Source organism: Puma concolor, chromosome A1 (assembly GCF_028749965.1).
Source record: "Puma concolor isolate L17-30 chromosome A1, mPumCon1.1.hap2, whole genome shotgun sequence".
Lineage (NCBI taxonomy): Eukaryota > Metazoa > Chordata > Mammalia > Carnivora > Felidae > Puma > Puma concolor.
In genome coordinates, this window is record NC_141667.1 from 30,174,130 (window position 1) to 30,191,097 (window position 16,968).

General features: G+C 35.5%; 1 protein-coding gene and 1 non-coding gene across 4 annotated transcripts in view; one reads left to right on the forward strand and one right to left on the reverse strand.

Moving 5' to 3' along the window:
* NIPBL (NIPBL cohesin loading factor) overlaps positions 1-16,968 on the forward strand; it is a 201,006-nt gene that overhangs the window by 168,686 nt on the left and 15,352 nt on the right. For all 3 annotated transcript variants that reach the window (XM_086677236.1, XM_086677232.1, XM_086677224.1), the window contains 7 exons: positions 7,642-7,750; positions 9,277-9,413; positions 13,452-13,592; positions 13,713-13,806; positions 14,440-14,594; positions 15,112-15,202; positions 16,664-16,837. In XM_086677236.1, coding sequence (XP_086533362.1) covers positions 7,642-7,750; positions 9,277-9,413; positions 13,452-13,592; positions 13,713-13,806; positions 14,440-14,594; positions 15,112-15,202; positions 16,664-16,837 — 901 coding nt within the window. The remainder of the gene's footprint in view (positions 1-7,641; positions 7,751-9,276; positions 9,414-13,451; positions 13,593-13,712; positions 13,807-14,439; positions 14,595-15,111; positions 15,203-16,663; positions 16,838-16,968) is intronic.
* On the reverse strand, positions 10,668-10,769 carry LOC112861899 (small nucleolar RNA U13). The gene has a single exon (XR_003223773.1). It is a non-coding gene; the product is annotated as a small nucleolar RNA U13 (small nucleolar RNA).

Here is a 16,968-nt window from a genome sequence, read left to right on the forward strand (position 1 = left end):
GTCCCAGACAGAGGCGATGGTGCTACAAAATGTCCACTTTGGAATGGTCCTACATATTGTGCAGACCCATTTATAAACCAGGCCTAAGTCTTTTCTTCCTTGTGAGTTGATCTCCGGGAACTCCCCATGAAGCCATAGGTACAGGCTGGAAGAGAGAAAGGCAGTATAGCAGGAATAGGAACCCATAGACATTTGGGCTGCTTCTTCGTGTAATTTACTTATACTCTTTAGATGTGCTCTCACCCAGTCACATATATACCGCTTCCGTTTGATGCTGCTGCTGTGCGTACCCAATTTTATGTCTTGGTGAGTCAGGTAATACCCAGTTCATGATGGGCAACTCAGATCACATGGTAATTTGGTGGCTCATGGCTAAGCTTTCAGTATCTGCTAAGGCCCAGTAGAGGCCAAGAGCTCTTTTTCAAAAGGAGAGTAGTTATTCATGGAGGATGATAATGCTTTGCTCCAAAATCCTAAGGGCTTGTACTGCATGCAGTCCACCTATGGGGTCCTGCCAGAGACTTGAAACAGTATCCCTATCTGCCACTGGCACTTAAAGTACCATTGGATCTATTGGATCATCTGACCCATGCTGCAGAGCAACTTGCATAGCAGCCTGGATCTCTTGCACAGCCTTCTTCTGTTCTGGGCCCCTCTCAGCACAGGCAGCATCTTGGGTCACTCAGTAAATGAGCCAGAGTAATACACCCAAATGAGGAATTTGTTGCCTCCAAACTCCAAAGCCCACTAGCCATTGTGCCTCTTTTTTTTTGGTTATATATAGGAGACGCCAGATGCAACAACTTATCCTTCACTTTAGAAGGGATAGCTTAACAGAGCCCACACCACTAGGACCCCAGCAATTTCACTGAAATAGAAGACCCCTGAATTTTGTTGGATCTATTTCCCTACCCTCTGACACATATAAGTCTTATCAATAAGTCTAGAGTGGTTGCTATTTTTTGCTCACCAAGTATAGTCAGCATAATATCATCAATGTAGTGAACCACTGTGATAATCTTATTAAAGGGAAAGGTAATCAAGATCCTGCAAACTGAATTATAACATAGGACTGGAGAGTTAATATACGCCCGAGGTAGGGCAGTGCAGTGTATTGCTGGCCTTGCCTGCTGATAGCAAAGTGCTTCTGGTGGGCTTTGATGGGGATGGAGAAAAAAGCATCTGCCAGAAGGTGCCAGGTAACCAAAGAATGTATTAATTTGCTCAAGTAATAATACCTTATCTGGTACAGCAGCTGCAGTTGGAATCACTACCCGTTAAGCTTATGCGAATCCACTGTCATTCCCCAAGATCCCATCTGTCTACTGCCCAGGCCAAATGAGCGAGCTGAATGAGAATCTGGTGGGAATTATCATCCTTGCATCCTTCCAGTCTTTGATGATAGCACTAATCTCAATAGTCCCTGGTGTAATGTAGTATTTTGGCTTACTATTTTCCTGGTTCATGGTTTCCACTTGGCCTTTCCCACCATAATAACCCTCACTACACAGATCAAAGAACCAATGTAGGAATTCTGTCAACTGCTGAGTATATTTATTCCAATTTTGTGTTTTGGTACTTGGAAATAATCATAATATGAGTTTGGGGATCCACTGGACTCACTCTGAAACAGACAAGAGTTATACCTCCATTGACCACCAGACCTCTAACCACCCACCCTTCACTCTGAGCCACAGCGATCTTTAGGGTCTCTTGGAATTAGTGTCAGTTCAGAACCAGCATCTAATAATCCCTAAAAGGTCTGATAATTTCCTTTTCTCCAGTGTACATTTAACCTGATAAAGGACCATAGGTCCTTTTGGGGAAAGTTGGGGAAAAGATTAACAGTATATTTTCCATAGAGTATGGGACTCCTTCCTCAAGAGGATTTCTCAGAGAATGCTATGGACTAAACGTTTATATGTCTCCAAACTTCATATGTTGAAGCTTAATCCCTAGTGTGATATTAGGAAGTGGAGCTTTTGAGAGATCATTAGGTAATGAGGGTGGAGCCAGCATGAATCAGAATAGTACCCTCCTAAGAAGAGACACAAGAGAGATCTGTCTGCCCTCTGCCAAATGAGGACATAAGAAGACAGCCATCTGCAAGCCAGAATAAGGATCTTTATCGGAATATGCTGGCACCTTGATTCCAGAACTATGAGAAATAAATTTCTGTTGAAGTCACCTAGCATGTGGTATTTGTTATAGCAGCAAAGACAGAAATTGGAAGCTAAGACCAAGCTAAGACAGAAATTGGAACCAAAAGTAAGATGCTGCTGAAACAAATAATGTGAAAGTGGCTTTGGAATTGGGTAATCAGTAGAGACTAACAAAGTTTTGAGGTGCATACTAGAAGAAGCTGATACCGCTATGAAGAGACGTTTAAAGGCAGTTCTGATGAGGGCTCAGAGAGAAAAGAAGCTGTAGGGAAAGCTTTTGTCTTCTTAGAGAATAAATACAATCTTGTACAGAATGTTGGTAGAAATATGGACAGTAAAGGCCATTTTGATAAGGTCTCAGGTAGAAATGAGGAACTTGCTATTGGACAACAGAGAAAAGGCAGTCCTTGTTATAAAGAGGCAAAGAACTTGGCTGAGCTGTGTTCTTGTTCTAGTGTTTTGTGAAAGGTAGAACTTCAAGCATGAAATTGGATATTTAGCTGAGGAGATTTCTAAGTAAAGTGTTTAAGGAGCAGTTTCGTTTCTGTTTATAATCAAATACTGTCTCTGTCTCTATCAACCAGTGAATGTATAAAAATAATGATATAGCCTCACAATTTAATAGTATTCACATCGTAAAGAAACAAACTGATGATACATACAACTTGAGCACAATAAAAATATTATGCAGAGTGAAGGAAGCCTTACACAGAACAGTACATATTCTGATTCCATCTATATGAAGTTCTAGGAGAGGCAAAATTAATCTGTATCTGAAAAACTCAGAAGAGCGATTGCTGGATTCAGAGATTGACTGGAAAGTAACATGAAGGAACTTTCTTTTTTTCTTTCTTTCTCTCTCTCTCTCTCTCTCTCTTTCTTTCTTTCCTTTTTAATGTTTTATTTATTTTTCAGAGAGAGACAGAGAGGGAGTGGGGGAGGGGCAGAGAGAGAGGGAGACGCAGCAAAGCAGGCTCTAGGCTCCAGACTGTCAGCATAGAGCCCTATGTGGGGCTCAACCCCATGAACTGTGAGATCATGACCTGAGCCGAAGTCAGGCGCATAACTGACTGAGCCACCCAGGTGCCCCAACATGAGGGAATTTTCAGGGATAATGGTAATGGTCTATATTAGTGGTTCTGAAAGTTACTGAGATTACCTGCAACTTGTTAGAAATATGAGTTCTAAGGCTTTACCTCAATAACTCTAAGGTGGGCCCATCATTCTGTGTTTTAATGGTCTCTCCAGATGATTCTGATATAAGCTAAAGATGTAGATCACTGTTCTGTGTTTGTTTTTTTTTTTTAAGTAAGCTTCACACCTAGCGTGGAACCCAGCATAGGGCTTGAACTCACAATCCTGAGATCAAGACCTGAGCTGAGATCAAGAGTTGGACACATAACCAACTGAACCACCCAGGCGCCCCTTTTAATGTTTTTTGTTTTTTTATGATCTGTATCCTGATAGGAGTTTGAGTTGTAATGATGAATGCACTTAACAAAACTGAGCAAATATATAAGTCATTTCATGTAAATTTTATCTCGAAAGGGAAAAGGAGGGGGGGGAGTATATTGTCTACAATTTACTTTGAAATGTATCAAAAATAAGATGTATAAAGGTGTGTGTGCACACATCTTTTTATGTATATACATGCATTTATGCATGTGTAAGTGTAATGCTGGTTTAACATCAGTGTGTGTGTGTGTGTGATTTAACACTAAAGAAGAAGAAATAAGTAGTCATTTCAGGGACACAGGGAAAATTTTTGATAAAATTTAATGCCTTTGAATGATAACTTCCAATAAGCTAGGAATAAAATATGACAGAGTAACTACAAACTAAAATGAAAATCATGCAAAATGGAAAAATGTTCAGAGAGATCTCATAAAAAAAGAAAAAAAAATAGTCATCAGGGGCCCCTGGCTGGCTCAGTAGAGCATGTAGCTCTTGATCTCAGGGTCATGAGTTCGAGCCCCACATTGGGTGTGGAGCCTGCTTAAAAAAAAGAAGAAGAAAAAGAAGAATACCATAAAAAATGAAAAAGAAAGGAAAAAATAGTCATAAATATGTTGAGATGATTGTAAAATATATGTGGAAAAGTAAAGAACTGAAGACAGTTGTCATGTCTGAAAATGCAGGAGCACTACCTTGCCTTACCAAATATAAGGACTTAGTTTTAAGGATACAGTAGTTAAGATAGTGTGGTACTAAATGGACCAAAGGAACAAGATGCAGAGCCCAGAAATTAGCCTCCACATAGAAGGGGTATACTAACTATAAAACAGAAGTGGCACTGCAGTTAATGGGGGGAAAGATAGACTTATCAGTAAATAGGGCTGGGAAAATTGGCTTATCCGTAAGGAATTTTTTTTTTTTTTTAGATAGAACTACCTTATGACCCAGCAGTTGTACTGCTAGGAATTTATCCAAAATAAACAGAAATGCTGATTTGAAGGGGCCCATGTACCCCAGTGTTTTATAGCAGCACTATCAACAGTCACCAAATTATGGAAAGAGCCCAAATGTCCATTACCTGACGAATGGATAAAGAAGATGCGGTGTGTACACACATGCACACGCACACACAATGGAATACTACTTAGTGATGAAAAAGAATGAAATCTTGCCATTTGCAACAACATGGGTGGAACTGGAGGATACTATGCTAAGCAAAATAGTCAGAGAAAGATATATGATTTCACTCGTGGAATTTGAGAATCTCAACAGATGATCATAAGGGAAGGAAAAATAAGATAAAAACAGAGAGGGAGGCAAACCATTAAGAGACTCTTAAATATAAAGAACAAACAGGATTGCTGGGCAGGGGGTGTTGAATGGGTAACAGGCGTTACTGAGGATACTTTTTTTTTTTTTTTTTTTTTTTTTAATTTTTTTTTTTCAACGTTTATTCCTTTTTGGGACAGAGAGAGACAGAGCATGAACGGGGGAGGGGCAGAGAGAGAGGGAGACACAGAATCGGAAACAGGCTCCAGGCTCTGAGCCGTCAGCCCAGAGCCCGACGCGGGGCTCGAACTCACGGACCGCGAGATCGTGACCTGGCTGAAGTCGGATGCTCAACCGACTGCGCCACCCAGGCGCCCCCTGAGGATACTTTTTGAGGGCCGGGGGTCATATGTAAGAGATGAATCACTGGGTTCTATTTCCGAAGCCAAAACTACACTGTATGTTAACTAACCTGAATATAAATTAAAAAAGAAAGAATTGATTGCTACTTTAACTCAGTAATCACATCATATAGATTAAAGAAAATCTTTAAAACTTTTAGAAGAAAATATATGTGAATATATTTTTGACCTTTCTGTAGGGAAAGATTTCTAAAGGATTTCTTAAACAAGTTCCAAAACCATTAACCTTAAAAGATTGATGAATTTCATTGCATTAGAATGAAGTACAATTTTTTAATCAAAAGACATCTTAACACAAGTCACAAACTAGGAAATGATATTTGATACACATGTGTAAGAAAGGATCCTTAGAGTATGTGAAGAACTCCTCTCCTACAAATCAACATAATTTTCCAAGTAGGAAAATAGGTAAAAGTCATGATTAGGCATTTCATACAAGAAATAGCATATATGGCCTATAGGGTGTTCAACCTCGTTATTAATATGGGAAATACAAATCAGTACTATATCTTACACCCATTTCATTGGCAAAAATTGAGAAATCAGGTGATAACAAATGAGGGAGAAGAGATGGATTAAACAATATCTCTTTACTACTAACTGAGAAAATACAACCAAATTGAAAAAATATAGCATTATTTCATAAAGTTAACATTTATATATCCTGTAACCTAGCAGTTCCACTTGAAGGTATATACCCAAGAAAACCTCGCATATGTGTGCCAGGAGACAGATAAAAAGAGTGCTCGTGCTCGTGCCACTAAAAAAGTGTAATTAACCTGTCTTCAGAATAGATCAATTAATTGCAATATTGACACACAGTAGCTGTTGTATAGCAGTTCAAATGAATAAAATGTAGTCATTTGCAACAACCTGGATTACAGTTAGGGACATAATGTTGAGTGAACAAGGCAAGACTACAGAAGACTACGTCCACTATAATACCTTTTAGAAAGTTGAAAATGAAGCAAAATTATGAACAGTATACAGCTGACACCATTTTTTAAGCAAAAAAAACTTATAAAATTCCTGATAATGGTTACCTTGAAGTGAAACAGAAAGATGGAATAAGGGAAAGGGGAGTGCATTGGGAAATAAAGGTTTATGGAAATGTTTTTGAGTTGGGTTCACACTAAGTAAATCAATTAAAAGGGCACATAGCAATATGTATTTATACTATTGTGTACACTTTATATCTTGGAGAGGAAAAAACAAGAGGGCATTATTTTCTGCTCCTGCCTGGAAGAGGCTAGCATGCAGTTTTAATAGCTGCTTAAGGAATTGAGTTATAGAGCAGGACAAGGAGAATTTGCTGTACAGAGAAAAAACTAAAAATTGAAATTTTCTTTATTTCTTTAAATTGAAGAGGATGAGGGCAGTGTATGCATTATGTTATTCTGATTGCTGTCAACTGTTTTAATCATTCATGTATCTTGTAGTGAAGGTTTAAACTTGAGCTTTCCAATAGTAGCCACATGTGTTTTTTAAACTTAATTTGAATTTTTATTTGTAATTTTAACTCCTCAGGCGTACTAGCCACATTTCATGTGTTCAGTAGCTGCCTTTGTCTTGTGGCAACCATATTGGACAGCACAGATACAGAACATTTCCATCATTGCAGCAAGTTCTATTGGACAGCACTGGAACTCTTCATGAAAATCACATATACACTTCAACTTCTTTATAGCCCAAAGTTGTATTTGCTAATCTGTATTAAGAAAACATATACCTTAGATGACTTTACAACTGACCTGTGATTGTAAAAGTTTGAATTGGTTTTACTTTTTGGCCATAGTTAGACCGATCTTTTCTCCTCATCTCATCATTCCCAGCACTTTTCTAACATTGTTTATTAATAGTTTGGCAAAGGATAATACAGAAAAGAAATCTAGCCTTATGTTTTATAATTTTAAAATTTAAGATGCAATTCAGATGAAGTTATAATTATATAGAAAGTATAATTAACTCTTACTTTTTTGAGATACCAAAGGATTTGAAATAATGAGGAATAGAATTCTAATTCTTTAAAATATTTCAACTAGCATTGGGCATTAAGGAAGGTCACCTTTCTCATCTCTCTTATATCATACCTCAGTTCCTACACACAGCAATTTAAATACTCCATACTAACATCGCTTGAAAGTATTTATAAATTACTGGTTTATAAGATATTTTAAAACATTTGCTATATATTTTTGTTTATTTGCATTTTCCATATTGTTAATGACAAATTGAAAAGCTTATTACTTATGGACACATTTAATGCGTTTATATTATTATTGCCTAATGAATAATTATACTGGGATTTTTTTTTTATATATATACATATATAGTTGTTGAAGTCCGAAGAGGATTCCTCATATAAACCTGTGAAGAAAGCTTGTACTCAACTTGTTGATAACCTAGTTGAGCACATTCTTAAATATGAGGAATCTCTAGCTGGTAAGACATTTTATATATTGGTCATTAAGTTGATTTTATAAGATATTTTAAAATACTTTGGGCACATTTCTCAATTTTGCCTCTGGTTCTGCTTAGCCTAATAGTTAACTACTTCACTTTTAAATGAAGGTGGGTTTTTTTTTGTTTGGTTGGTTTTTTTTTTTTGTGTTGTTGTTCATTTGGTGTTACATCCTAGATTATATTGTTTAGGTTAACTAAGATTACCTAGAGCAGTATAATAAAAGCCGAGGCCTCATCTCTTCTACATATCTTTTAGATGTCATGTTGTACAGACGTAAAAGTCCAGGGGCTAATATGTATTTAGTTAGTTGCACTCATCCTAAAACTGTTTGGTATCTTTTAAATGATAAAAAACTTTCTCTCAAAATGAAACTGTTTTAACTATTATAAAAATGTTTTTAAAAGATTTGTAGTACATTCCTAATATCATTTATAATTGTTATGTAAAATGTGCTTAATCTTGAGCTAGATAAAGCAGCTAATATTTTTTTAAATTGACAAATTCCTTAAATGCTTAATATTTTATATTATCTATTACATTATTTAACAGTCACAAATCTGAAGCTATTAATCAGATTATAAGTAAATATATAAAACTGTAAAAGCTATAACTGATAATCACTTACTTAAAGCACCCAAGACTAACATTACTTCCCATCTCCTAATGTACATTGATGAGGAACAATAGTCAGCCTTGGTCATCCTCCAGAATTGGGGGCCAGTTGCCTCTTGCAGAGGTACCATGATGGCACCTAAGGAAATTGTTGGTATCCTTTATATTTTTATGCCTTTTTTTTCTTTAACTTTTTTTTTTCATTTTCCATGTGTACCTCTTTTTCTTTTTATCTCCTAGTTCTGTTTCCCTTATTTTTGCCTCTCGTAGATTTTAAGGGTGATACTGTTGTCACTTAATGTTGAAAATTGTTAATCTCTTCTAAAAACTAATTTGCCTCCTAAGAACCATTGTATCTCCTAACTAACAGCATTTTCCTCCCACTGGAGCAGCAGTGGGTTTACCTTTCTGATGTAGCCCTGGTCCAGCTTCTTAATTTGTCACTCCAGTCTTTTAACATTCTTCTCCCGCGGCAGCTTTGCTTTTTTCCCAGTGCCTTCAAACACGGTATCACCTCAGCTAAATTGCTTTTGTCCTGCTTTGCTAACTTGCCCATACTGACTTCCATCCATTTTTAGATATAAGAAACACCATGTTTATTCCCAAAAGCCCATTCCTAAACTTAACTCATTCTATTTTTTTTAACTTCACTCCTCCACCACTCAGTGTAAAATTTGCCTTGCATAGTGGAGCCTCTTTGGTCTTTTATTCTTAATGTATGTAATATGTATAATAAAAAAAAATGTAGGAAGTCTAGTATCATAAGAAATGCTAATCTTTTATTGAAGTATGTACTGAATCAGTTCAGGGGATAATACTGAGTAATTTAAATAATCTGTATAATTTCCACTGCCTTGTCGTATTTTAGTATCTTATTTCTCTGTTTTTCCAGACTCTGACAATAAAGGTGTGAATTCTGGAAGATTGGTAGCTTGCATAACCACTTTGTTCTTATTCAGCAAAATAAGACCTCAGCTCATGGTTAAGCATGCCATGACTATGCAGCCATACCTTACCACTAAATGTAGTGTAAGTATAGAGCTGTCCTCTTTTTTTATGTCTTACCATGTAGTATTTTAAATTTAGAATTCACATTGTGTCATCCACATTTTAAATGATCGACTGTGTCATGTACTCAAATATATGTTCTAATATTTGTGGCAAGTTATATAAGACATCATTTTTCTGATATATTAAAAATGAAGTTCTGACTTCATTTCTCCATAAGCTCCTCAAGTTAAATGCTTATTAAATGCTTCCTAAATGTTGTAACTATTGTTAAGACCTCAAGAGTGAATGAGGCAGAGTTCCTCTCACTCAGAAATTTACTCTTTTAGATTCTGAATTTGCTTTTCATTTGTCATTTCAATATATTTTGAGTGTATTTATTTTCTAATACATCAGTAGGGTGAATATGGAAAATCTAGTATATCAGAGATGTTAGGTGGCTGTTTTAAATTAATATTGCACATACTCTGTTATTCTAAGATAAAATGTGAAAATCAAATAAAACATTGCTTATATAAAATAATCCAGCAGTTTATATGACAGCATGGTGAGTTAAATGGCTTGTTACAAACACTAAATTTTGAAATACTCTAAAAACTTTAAAATGTAAAGTTTTTTTTACTTACTATGTCCCCAGTGTTCCTAAGGAGCTAATTTTAACTGTTTTCTCTACAAGATTTGTTTTGCTGCTGTGGTCTGGTTTTCTGGTGATCTAAATTAGGAAGTTCTAGATGAAAAACCTCAGGATGTCCTGAGAAATTTTAAGAACCAGAAGATAAATATATATAAAAACAACATTATAATAATTTCTGAGACCCTAATTCTATCTTTAGGGTTTGTATTAAATTCAGAAATAAATTGATTAATATGTATTCTATGGCCAATAATAATGGCCAATATTTATTGAACACAGTGTCAAATACAGTGAAAAATTTTACGTACATTATATCATTTACCTTGTGAAGTATTATCATTATTATCTCAGCTTTACAGATAAGGAACTGAAGCTTTGAGAATATAAATAACTAGCCCAGTATCACACAGCTGACCAGTCCCAAAGCTAGAATTCAACCCCATGTCTGTTTGCTTCTAGGACTATAACGAAACTTGCATAAATGGCCCTTGTTTGAATCAGTATTTTTTTTTTTTTTTTTAGCAAGATTACTTTGAAAACATTTTGTGTAATCTCTCTGTGTGTGTGTGTGTGTGTGTGTGTGCGCGCGCGCGCGACTGCGCACACTCGCATGCAGACATACATAAATGTTCTTTTTATCATGTCAGATGGGTAATGTGCCAAGGTCGTAACAAGGTTTCAGAGGCACATTTCACATAATAGCATGAACACCCAATCATCACACTTATGAACTACAAAAGGGTCTTTAAATATATTTTTTATTTGACCCTGTAGGTATGCCAGAAGGAAGGATGAATGTTGGAAAGTTTTATACACACACATGAAGTTTTTATATAAATAAGGCCATCTCCTATGTGTTAGACACATTTAAATGTTTGTTTTTTGTACCCTACCTCCATCTTTATTCTTCTTCACCTCAGGAGAAACAACCTGGATTATCCTACATACTATATCCATGCTTCTGTAATTGTGCACATGCACACATATATAACTGGTTGACTGGGTTTTTAAAAATCAGGTTATGGAGTGCCTAGGTGGTTCAGATAGTTAAGGGTCAGACTCTTGATTTCGGCTCAGGTCATGATCTCATGATTCATGGGATCCAGCCCTGTGTCGGGCTCTGGGCTGAAGGTGCAGAGCCTGCTTGGGATTCTCTCTCCCTCCCTCTCCCTCTGCCCCTCTTCCGCTTATGCTCTCTGATTCTCTCAAAATAAATAAACTTTAAAGAATCCGATTATGTTATATACCTATCATACGTATTGTATGTGTATAGATTATCCATTTTATGGATATTCTATGATACATTTAACCATTTCCCAATTTGGCAGATATTTACATTGTTTCCTATTGATAGGGACTACAAAACAATTCCTTAACAAACATTCCTATTCATATACCTTTAAATACTGGTGCTTTTTATTCTTTGGGATACATCCTACGGGATGGACTTGCTAGATTAAGGGAATGTTCTTTTGGTTCTGGTTTTGGGTTTTTAATAGATTTTTCCTGATTGCTGGTGGACTTGTTTTAGAGCCTCTTTGGAAACCAGTGAAGGACCATCTGTGTCATTTTTACACTCTTTGCCAGTCAGGTGCAAAGCAATAGTTCATTTTGCTTCATTTTCCCTTCCTTGATTTCCAAGAAGATTGAGCATCTTTTTTTATGATATTAACCAATTGTACTTAATTATCTGTGATTTGACTGTATGTGTACATGTATATTTATATGTCATTTGACCATTTTACCTTTGAATGGTGGGGCTTTTTTTCTTTCCTTTTTTTGGAAACTCTTTAGTCTAAATTTTTTAGATGTTGAAACATCTTATGTTATAATCATTTCAGATATTTATCTTCATATTATGTTCTTTTGTTCTTTTCCTTCACGATTTCCGTCTTTAAATTTTTCTTCTAGATTTTAAGATACTTCTTTTACTTGATTTTCTAGGCTGATAAGAGTAATTCAAAGTAAAATTTTAGCTGTGATTCTCAGGTGAATTTATTTTGACAAAAATTCTTCGTTCCCTAGACCCACTGTAACTCATCCCTTGTTGCTTAAAGCACGTGGGAGTGGGAGACAGCAAGGAACGACAAGGTTTCTGTGCTACTTAGAAGTATTCATCTTATTTTTTTTACTTAATCCTATGGGTATGATGAGAGGATGGATGAATGTCAGGTGGGCACGTGTTAATCAGCTCAAAAAAGTTCAAAATGAATGTCAGTAACCTGTTGCTAAGAATAAAGAGTGATTAACTTGACTAAATAAAAACATATATTGAATGTCTTACTTCACAAAAATAACTAGTAACTGGTTGCCTTGGGGCAGGGGTGCTGGGTAACAAGAGGATAGGGGGGTGGGAAAGAGATTTTTATTTTTTTTTTTTTTGGAAAGAGACTTTATTATAAATTCTTTAATAAACTTTTGGTTTTTTAAAATATTCTGCCTATTTTAAACTGCTTAGTTTTTAATAAAAGTTTTAAACTTTTTTAATATTAAAATTTAATTTTTCAAATTTTAAAATAAAGAAGTCTTATATCTAGTTCTGGGATTCTGTATTTTTATCTGTCATAAAAAGGGTTAACAGAAGACTTCTCAACCTGAGCACAATTGACATTTAGGATTGGATTATTATTCTTTGTTGTCAAGAACTGTTCTGAGCATTACAGGATGTTTGTCAGCATCCTTGGCCTCTGTCCACTGGACGCCAGTAGTACCCCCCAACTCCCCTCTTGGGGCAACAAAAATGTCTCCAGACGTTGCCAGATATCCCGTGGGGACACACTCACCTCCAGTTGAGAACTACTAAGTTAACATACTCCAGTTTGAAAAATACTGATCTTAAAAAACAGTATCAGTCTTGGTAAAATACTCAGTTAAGAGTTAAACATCTTTGTTCAGAATTGGCTTGTGTTAACGTTTTCGGGGGAAAAAAAGAATAACTGTACCATTGTGATTAAGTGACCGAAAGGTTACATGGTAACTTAGTGGCAGAGCTAGAATCCAGGTTCCTGATACTGGTTTATGCTCTTCCTTATGTAGATTAAAAAAACTTTTTAAGTCTTTTTTTGGGACACCTGGGTGGCTCAGTTAAGTGTCTGGCTTTTGGTTTCATGTCAGGTCATGATCTCACAGTTCATGAGATCAAGTCCTGAATTAGGCTGTGCGCTGACAGCACAGAACTTGCTTGGGATTCTCTGTTTCCCTCTCCCTCCCTCCCTCCCCTGCCGCCATCCCTGCCCCACTCACTCATTCTCTCTCTCTCTCTCAAAATAAACATTAAAAGAAAAGCATCTGGTAGTCTTTTTTTTTTTTTTTTTTTTTTTACTGAAACTTGACATTCATAATACCTCAACCCTCAAATTCATAAAAGTGTATAAACTTTCTTGTCAGACTCTGATATTCATAAAACACTGATTTTATCCTTGTAGACACAAAATGATTTCATGGTTATCTGCAATGTTGCAAAAATCCTGGAGCTGGTTGTACCACTGATGGAGCATCCAAGTGAAACTTTCCTTGCTACTATTGAAGAAGATTTAATGAAGCTTATCATCAAATATGGCATGACTGTAAGTATTCAGTGTTCCGTCTCTATTGATTAGTATAAAATTCACAAATGCTAGCTAAATCATATGGTTTACTTTTGTCTTTAACTCTTGCCTAAATGGTAACATTTTGTTATCTTTTAGGTAGTGCAACATTGTGTGAGCTGTCTGGGAGCAGTTGTAAATAAAGTGACACAAAATTTTAAATTTGTGTGGGCCTGTTTCAATAGATACTATGGTAAGTTCAGTGCCTGGGCTTTGAAATTATTCTGATGGATCCTGTAGTGCGTCTAGCTCCTTTTTAAAAACACATCTGATAGGGGCGCCTGGGTGGCTCAGTCGGTTAAGCGTACAACTTCGGCTCAGGTCATGATCTCGCAGTCCGTGAGTTCAAGCCCCACATCGGGCTCTGTTCTGACAGCTCAGAGCCTGGAGTCTGTTTCAGATTCCGTGTCTCCCTCTCTCTCTGACCCTCCCCCGTTCATGGTCTGTCTCTGTCTCAAATAAACGTTGAAAAAAATTTAAAAACACATCTGATAAAGACAGCATCAAGCGAATTATTAAGAGGTGTGATTGTCTCAGAAGCAATATTTTCTAGTATCTTTTGTATTTCCTTAATAACTGAATATAATCACTTCAGTAATTTACCTCATAAGTAACTGTTGGTCAGTTTTCTGCCCACTATGTAAAATAAAATTTAAATACCATTTTTTTCTTAATTCTTTTAGGCTGTAAGGTATTCTGTCATAATTCTAGATGTGTGTGACTCTTAAGAACATTAGTAAAATTTAACTCTAACAACTTAGCAATAATTATTTGAAGATAATTCAAGGATAAAACATTATAAATAAACATTACTTATCTTTATTAGGTGCCATTTCAAAATTAAAAAGTCAGCACCAGGAAGATCCAAATAACACTTCACTTCTGACAAACAAACCAGCACTTCTTAGATCCCTTTTCACTGTTGGAGCACTATGTCGGCATTTTGATTTTGATCTAGAAGATTTTAAAGGCAACAGTAAGGTACGATTCTAATATTAATTACTTAGTATGCTATAAAAAATAGGACTGTGTGACCCTGTGAACTGAAAATTACTAATGACCCAGGATGAAAGCAGCTTTATAGTAGTCTGGTTTAATGAGAATTCTGAAGCAGTGCTACCCAAAACCTGGTCCTCAGACTAGCCTCTGAGCAACCAGCTGTTTGTTACTGATTTGTCATAAGAAGCTTACACAAGTTATATCAGCTTTGTAACAGTAGACACACTGGGTTAAGCAGCTGACTTTTTTTTTTTTTAACTTCCTCAATGAAGGAGCAGTACATTAATTTGCATTTTACACAAGCTTCTTTGTCACACACTTTTGTTTTGAATGTCACCATTCTAAAATTTATGGATTTATAAACTTGTGATTTATTCTTCAGTAAAGTTCACATGCAGAAATTCTCATTGTTTGCTTTTAGGCTTTTTCTTTTATAATTGAAAACTGAGAGAAGTTACTCTTCTTCATACACCTTAAAGTGTTTTTTTATTCCCCTTAGGTTAACATAAAGGATAAAGTACTTGAATTACTGATGTATTTTACAAAACATTCAGATGAAGAAGTACAAACAAAAGCCATCATTGGTCTAGGTAAGTTAAATCTAAATTTCTTTATAATTTTAGTTGTTTGAGAGGTTGAGCAAATTTGGAAATATTGTGAGTCTACACTGTTTTTTTATTTAAGTATGTTTCTACTCACAGTAGGATTTGGTATATAGACCATAGGATTGGGGATTAAGACACCTGGGTTCCATTCTTGGCTCAGCCAGTGACTTTCTAGGTGACCTTGAGCAAGTCATGTAACTACTCTGTTCGTCAGAGACATTTTATTTTGGTAGCATTAACAATGTTTATAATTTAATATGCATGAACAGTGGTCCATATTAGTCTTTTGAACAAAAATGAGAAATAAAATTTTAGTTACCCAAACCTTATTAAATGTTTACTGATTTCTTTAAATAAACTTAAATCTTAGAATCTTAGTCCTCCTTCATCCCTTTCATAGCAAATCAACTAAAAATTCAGATATCACTTACTTTAGGGAAGTTCTATTGAAATAGTGTTAACTTCAAGCCAAATGTGTACCTTTGAATATTAAGTCTGGACATATGTTATATGAAGTGGGTAAACTTACAGTGTTAATCCAGAGAACAAATAGTGCAAATTTTAACTTGAAGAAGTAGCACTGTCTACAAAATACTACCTCTAGACCAGTTAATAAATGACATCTTGCTTGTGTGACCTTGGACTAGTTATCTGATCACTCTATGCTTTGAGTTTAGTTTGTATTTGGCATCAATAATACTTGCTATCATTAAGGATCTTCATCTTGTCTTACATAAATAAGTATTTTGTACAAATAAACATGAATAGTATTATTTTGCTACTTATCAACTTATGGTTATAGAATTCAGCATTGTGGCTTCGTTATAATGCCATAAAAATAAATGGAAGATATTATTAGCTCTAGTTTATTTTAGAATTTTTCTGTTTCATCAAATGGATATATATATATATACACACACATTTATTTATTTATTTATTTTTTTTTTTAAATAATGCCAATGTAGTACCTTCTGCTAGGGATCTAAAAAATGTTTACAGACGTTACCTCTTAAATCCTGATAACGTCCCTTTGAGGTAGGTGGGTGGTAAATATTATTGTCCCCATTTTACAGATGGAGAATTGAGGCACAGAGAGATTATGTGACTCACCCAAGGTCACACTACAAGTCAGTGGTGGACCAGGAATAGAACCCAAGACACCTGACTCCTAATCCACTCCCCTAGCCACTAGGCCCTGCTCCCTCCTCAAGGTTTCCTCTTGTGTGAAATTCTCCTTTGAAATGCAATTTCTTGTTTTTAATTCATGGGGAAAGAAGTACCTGCTCTAATACTTCTCTGGGTAAGGCCACTAGCATATATTCTTCTGGTCATTTTAAGTTTTAATGTTTGAAAAGGAGCTCTTTCATATAAATTATAAACATTTTCATTAAGTATTACATTTAATTTTAATATGAATATATCAAGACTTTTTTTTTGTCTCTTTAGGATTTGCCTTTATTCAGCATCCAAGTCTAATGTTTGAGCAAGAGGTGAAAAATCTATATAATAACATTTTATCTGATAAGAACTCCTCAGTAAATTTAAAAATACAAGTGTTAAAAAACCTCCAGACCTACCTACAAGAAGAGGATACACGTATGCAACAAGCAGACAGAGACTGTAAGTGAAGATGTATTTTTAAATTTCACATTGTGGCTAGAGTTAGAATACTGTCCGACTCTTTTAATCCAGACACCTGAATTTCCTTATCTGTTATATGATAGATACGATGTATCTATATATACATGTGT